This window comes from Rhinolophus sinicus, linkage group LG04 (genome assembly GCF_036562045.2).
Source record: "Rhinolophus sinicus isolate RSC01 linkage group LG04, ASM3656204v1, whole genome shotgun sequence".
NCBI classification, from domain to species: Eukaryota; Metazoa; Chordata; class Mammalia; order Chiroptera; family Rhinolophidae; genus Rhinolophus; species Rhinolophus sinicus.
In genome coordinates, this window is record NC_133754.1 from 90,061,523 (window position 1) to 90,068,349 (window position 6,827).

A 6,827-nucleotide genomic window follows, 5' to 3' on the forward strand; every position below is an offset into this window, starting at 1 on the left:
GTTATGCAGACCATATGGCCGCCAGGGCCTAAAATATTTACTATCTAGCTCTGCTGTATTAGTGTCCGAGGAAATCCTGTGCTCTCTGAACTGTTTCATGGAAAAGATCTCTGGGTGTGAGCGGGCCCTCCTCTTAGACCACTAAAGTGTTGCCTCCCCTAACTCATTAAGCAGTGTTACAGGATGGGTTCCACAGCAGAGATTTGCATGCAGAAAGTTCCTTGGGGTATGTATTTAGTCTCAACACCCATGGGGTGTGAAGACAGCAGGATCTGGCAGGAGAGGTGGAACTGTGGTTTGGTTGCAGTGAAGGCTCAGCACATCTCACAGGGAGCTCTGAAGCCAGAATGGCTTTAGCATTGTCCCAAATGGTGGACAAGGGGCCAGCCAAGTCTTTAAACCCCTCATTAACCAATCACCTGATGCAGTCGGGTGCCAGCAGGGGGACATGACCTTGAGTGAGGCAGCTTTCTCCAGTTAGGGCCATTACCAGAGAAGGGACATGGCCTCCTGACCCATTGGCCACCAATACTCTCAGCAGCTGGGGGAATGGCCCTTGGGCAGATCTCAGGGACACTGGCATCCACTCATCAGGCTCTGTGAGCCTCATGTTCATGACCTATTAGAGACTTTATAAACCCTCTGAGTATCAAACTGCCTGATTTCTTTCTGGAAGACTGTGGTTTCTGGTCTCAGACCCTCTTTCTCCTCAGGAAGGGGATAAGTGGTCTGTATGTACGTGAGAAAACAAAATAGGTCCTTTACTAACGGCTGTCCTCCTTGCAGCTTGCAGAGCTTGCTTTCACAAGCAGTGTTTCCAGTCTGCCGAGTGCCCCCGGTGTGCAAGGATCACAGCTAGGAGACATTTGGCAAGTTTGCCCTCCGCAGCGACCTGATGCCCCTAAGTACTGTAAAAAAGACTGTTCAGCACGCTTTATGACAACACCGATTTGTGTCTGTTATTGATACCATTGTTTTAGATATCGACTACTGTATATTAAGAAGGAAAATGGCCAATATTCTCTTTATTATGTATTTAATATTTTAAAAGAATGCAGATTCTTTGTTATTAAGCATAGGGTTGTAATTGGTGGTTTTGTTTACAAATGTTCGGTGTTTTTGCTGCTACTGTTTTTTTTAAGAGTTTTGTTTTGATACTTATATTGTATTTGAATAGTTGTGTTTAATGTTTAACTAATGTTGGAACCTATTTTTTTATGAATTGTAACTGATAAGGTGAATTGCCCAGTTCCTCTTCCTGTAAAGGTTGTTCTGTGAAACAGATTGGTACTTTTGTTGAATAAAAATGCAGCCAAAAATCTCTTTGCTCAGCTTTTATTTTCAGCTTAAATGCCATTTTGTAATTGTATCAGTCTTATAGATTTACTTATTCCAGGATTTGTATAGAGAATGAATACACGTTACTTTCACAGTACATTATTCAAGCTGAGTTTCAGCGGCTTAGCCATGTGTGGAGGTGCCATTCGAAGCAGTTGTCTCTAGATGGCGCCCATCAAACCTGTATTTGTCATGTCTGTTCCACACCCTCAGTCAAGGGATGCATGGGTGAGTAGAATCTCATCCTTGCCCTTTAGGGATTTTTGTCTTGTACGTGTAAAATTGAACATAAAGTATTTGAAGACTTAAATAATCTGTGAGAAAATACTGTTCATAACAATGTGATTCTAGCAATAACATTAAAATCATAGACATCAATTAGCAAGTTGAGATGAATCACTAAACCTTTATGAATTCCTTTTTCCTAATATTTCTTAGATACTTTCTACAAACATATGAGCCTATTGTTTTCTCTACCTCATATATACTTTCTCGTACTTGAGAAAGGGCTCTGGGGGTCGGTCCCTCCCTGGCACATGTTCAGTCTGGAGTATGGGTGTCATATCCCCCAGGATTCACATGCCCTAACTAAACCTACTCTGAATGAACTTCTCAAACAGCATAGGCCAGCACTACAGTGGTACAGGTTGTCCCCTAACCCCATCCAGTCCTGTGTGTGTGTGTGTGTGTGTGTGTGTGTAATTCAGTTGGATCATATTGAGCACATGAAAGAAATGAGTGTCTTCTCATCCTGTCATTGTTTTTCCATCGCAATGTCTCTGCCAAAGGTGTGTGCCATTTGTTATTTAAGCCATGTCTCTTTTAAATAGAAATGTAGTCACATGGGATAAGATAAGTAAAAGCAAAATTAAAACAATGTTTTATTCTTACCCATTATTTACCCATAGCTTTCGTTCCCTTTTAGAAATCCAGGGTCAGAGTGGTATGTTGACATTCCATATAACAGCTCTGAGGTTGATGTCAATATGTCCATTGTACAGGTAAAGAAACTGAGGCTTAGAGAAGTGAAAAAACTCACCTAGGTCTCCATGAGTGGTACATGGTAGAGCTGGGATTGCATTTGAGTCTGCATGCCTCCAAAGCCCATATGCCTACCCTTACTTCTGTGGTATCTTTTTGAGATAATATGAGCATCTGTGGTATCTTCTTGAGATGATATGAGCAAAACCACCTTTAACCCGTGAGTGCTGCTCTAACCTAAGTCAGCGGCATTGGGCTGAGTGCTCTGTCACGGGGCCTTGTGTTGACTTGAGGAAGTTGCTTTCCTTGAAGGTCTCTGTTTCAGGTGCTGTGTTTGTAAGGCACTGGTGAGTATGTGCGTGACACATTTTTGATGTTGAGGAAGAGTGCACAGCAGCTGCCAGGAAATGATGCTTTTGTTTTTTTTATTTTGAGGAAGAATGAGGCAATTTAAATAAAACCTCTGGTTATTTGGCAGAGACAGGGTTCTTCCCCACCCTCCCAGCAAGGTGCCTGTTAGAACAGAGAAGTGGCCTCAGCCCACAGGCAACACCCTGTAGGGAAAGGAAGTAATGACTTGTGACGTGTATTGCTCTTTGATGGAATTTACTCCTTGTATGGTTTTTCCATACAACTCTTCCTTGGCTGCCAGAAGGAAAAGGAAGACTTGGTCTTTCTCATCAGACCATCACCCTCCATGAGGCATCAAGTTGCAGTGCTGTGATCCCAATGATTAATTTTCTGCCTTTATAACAGTTCACTTGGAAAATTCCAGTGACATGTCCTTTACAGTCGTGATTCTCAGCTGCAGGTAGGGAATTATACCAAAGGACATTCTGATGTGTTGACTTGGGTGAGAATTATTGGATTGATTTTCAGGTCTGCCACTTCCTACCTGTCTGACTCTGGACAAGCTCCTTAAATAATCTGATCCTCTGCTTGTAAAATAGGGGATAATAAATATATGCAATTGATAAGAAGACTAGAAATGAAAATGAAGCACCCATTAGAAAGCTTGGTACAAGTAGGGGCCCAATAAGTAGTAATAATTAGGTCTAGACAAATGAAAAACTGACTTATGCCATCTATTTTCTTTATCTTTGTATAAGTTACTCTCTGAATCTCAGTTTAATATGAGGATTAGAACAATACCTACTATTATGGATTGAATTGTGTCTCCCCAAAATGTATGTTGAAGTTCTAAGTCCAGTTACCTGATTTATGTGACCTTATTTGGAAATAGTCTTTGAATATGTAATTAAGTTAAGATGAGGTCATACTGGATTAGGGTGGACCCAGATCCAATGACTAGTATTCTTATAAGAAGAGAGGAATTTGGGCAGAGATACAGACACAGAAATCAGGAAGAATACCACGTGGAGGAGGCAGAGATGAGGGTGATGCCTCTCCAACACTGGAGAGCTGAGGTGAAAGAGGCGTTAGTGTTCCGTTTCTAATGCTCTCTGTTTTGGGATCTCTATATAGACACTCACAAATCTATAGATGGTGTGGGTTTTTATTTTGTTGTCTTTGAAAGTCCATTTTCTGTGTCTTGATGCCTGAAGGTAAGAGATCCAATATGTGATAAATGCCTCTCACATGCCAGGAACTGTGCCTGTTCTTTTACACATGCTATTTACCATATTTTGCCATGTATAATGTGCACTTTTTGCCCAAATTTGTGAGGGAAAAATAAGGATGCACATTATACATGTGTAGTACTAATTCCATATCTATATAAATGTTTTTAATTCTTTTATTTATGCTTATAAGTTAAAAGTGTAACTCTAGAAATCAATGATGTGTAACTCTAGAAATCAAAATAACACCCTGGAATATGATAATCGGTTTTGTTGCATTTACGGCTTTGCAACGACAGGTGTCAAGAGATAGCCATGGATTCGGAAGGTGGTGGTTTGAAGCATGGTGGAAGGGTGTGGGAGATGCTGCTGTTACCTCACATTAAAAAGCAGATAAATTCATCTTGATTTTCAGAGGTAATATAAATTGAGATATGTCTTCAAAGAAATCTCAAGTAAGACATTGATAGTGAGCATTAAGAAGGCCCTTCCCTTCCTTTGCACAGGGTTGGGTTGGGATTGGTGCTGGTCAATGAGGACACCTGTACCTGCCCCACGCTGGCCCAATTCACGGGCATCTGCATAGAATGGGATGGATTCTAACCTAATAGTGCCTCCCCATCCCAGCTTCATATGGAGGACCTCAGAGGGTGAGAAGCTGTTAAATAGAGAGTGTTGAGATATCCTGTGAAATGACTATGGGCAAACCACTTTTGTTGCCCTCAGCAGTAGGTGTTTAGATTGTACAGTCCTAGAAGATTGGGAGCCAGTTGAGAACAGAATTCCATTTTTAAACCAAGTCTGAGGAATCACTGGAACATGATCAGGCAGAAGGAAGATCCATTACAGAGGCCTTGATGAAGATAACTGGAATATCTGTCGAAGTATAGACTCCAGCTGGTGCCAGGCATGAACTCTGCATTCAAGGATCATTTCTGTGAATTGTTGGCTGATTCCTACCCTCCCCTGGCCCAACTCGGCCTCACTCATCTCACCCAATTCCTAGCCTGTGGGAAGGACACTAAGGATACTGAGTAGCTGGAAGTTGAGCCTGGGGTTGGGGGGAAGCCCCAAAAGATAAAGGAGGCTGTGAGGCCATCTAAAAAGGTAGCATTGTTAAGGGGACACACCTGAGAGGTTTGAGCTGATAGTGAGCCCTCTGTGGGAAAGCATGGCAGTCACCTAAGGATGAGCGTCTGGGGAAAAACAGGTACCAGAGCTCCTCAGTTGGAATAGGGATCAATGAGGGGGAGGAGGTGGTGGAGAAGAAGACCTTGGTTCACCTTCAGTGGCTAAAGAAGTGAAGGGAGGAGAAATGTAGGAGGGACCAGTGTCAAAGTCTCTGAGAGAGTTTTAAGAACAGAGAAGAAGGATCAAAGGCTGCAAAGAGTTCTGAGAGATGTTTCCAGAAGAATAATGAGATAGAAAGAGATATCAGAGTTTCAGGAGAGAGAGAGATTAGGCACGTGCAGTATGTTGAAAAATGAGAAAGAGGCAGGAAGGGGGAAGGCCCACCGCTAACATTTGCAGAGCCTATACGAGAAAACAAATGCAGGCCTACATACTACATAGCTCAATATTTAAAAATTAAAATACGTGTTATGCTCCTACTGTGATGAGTATACCCTCATCAGGACCCAGGAGGGCAGGTTTGAATTTCAAATTCTCAGAGCCCTTGCCACTCTGCTCAGGAATATGATGGCTCAGGGATAGCTGGAGAAGGGCTGAGGCTGGCCCCCTTCCTCTTGCCACCTCTGGCTCCATCGCACAAGCAGCTACCCTAGGCTGCTCCTTCGTCTTAGGGGGATAGCACAGTTCACCGTTAGGAAATTGAACCAAGAAGAAGGTCCTAAGCAGCCCCAGTCAGCGACCTGGGGCACTGGGCAGGGAGCTCAGGAATACTCAGAGCACTGTCTAAAGGGAGGGGTGAGGTTCTGGGATGGGTATGTCCCCTTGATTTTGTCCCATTGCCAGTGGTGAAGGACACAGCCTGAGGAAGGCAACAGCAGGGCCTGAGTTCTAGGATCATAGAGTACTCTTACCCCAATCGGGGTGTAGGAAGAGCAGGAGCATAAAGGCAGGAACACAGAAGAATGAGGGTAAGGGGGCCGCCCCGGGACAAGACATGCCTGGAGGCTCAGGCAGACACCTGAAAAAGTGCATAGAAAAGTACAGGATCTGCCTTAACTCTGTGATCAGTCTCAGAATCTCAGTCCGCTGAGCTAGCAGAGCCGCCCCTAATTGTGTGAGGAAGTGCATGAGCTTGTTCTCAGTTTTACGCTGATGTTTTCCAGTTGTGCTTGCTGTCTGCCTACTGTGACATCTCTCATAGGAGCCTTATTTCAGTTTTTAGTGTGAGAAAGGAAGCTACAATTCCTCTTTTCAAGCCAGTTGGGACATTATTTATTTAAAGATAGAGGTTCTTAAATGATTGTTTTAAGGAAGCATGCTTATAAAGGATGTTGACAAATGAGATGAGGCAATTCTCTACTTCTTTCTCCTTTGGAGATGACTTCAGAAGCCTCCTGTATATGGTGTCTGGCTGATGTTAAACCAGCTGAGTGAGACCTAGTGGTGGGGACTGAAGTCCCAAACTCTTTGGCATGTCTACAATGTTCTTGCAGCGAGATGAGGAAGCTGTCTGGATGCATTAGGTCACCAGTCCTGGCTTCCAGAAACATGGGCCTGCAAACCAGCCTTCCACCCACAGAGCTCTCCTTCCAGCACCCCAGGCAGAGAAAGAAAAACGTCTAATTGCTCATTTGAGAAGCATCCCCTTCTGCCTCCTCCTGACCCCCGTCACATTGTTCTCATACCATTCACTTTAAACAAATTTCAACATTAGAAACAAATTAACGAAGCCATTTCAATAGGCCACTTATTGAGCAAGTACTGTTGCCAGACACATAAGGATATCTCTGGGTAAGT

At 43.4% G+C, this 6,827-nt stretch overlaps 1 protein-coding gene across 15 annotated transcripts in view; it reads left to right on the forward strand.

Annotated features, from left to right (window-relative positions):
- The window catches only part of RUBCNL (rubicon like autophagy enhancer), a 36,241-nt gene extending 34,922 nt beyond the window's left edge, over positions 1-1,319 (forward strand). For all 15 annotated transcript variants that reach the window (XM_074329972.1, XM_074329974.1, XM_074329967.1 and 12 more), the window contains one exon: positions 787-1,319. In XM_074329972.1, coding sequence (XP_074186073.1) covers positions 787-896 — 110 coding nt within the window. In that variant the 3' untranslated portion in view covers positions 897-1,319. The remainder of the gene's footprint in view (positions 1-786) is intronic.
- Positions 1,320-6,827: the final 5,508 nt, after the last annotated feature.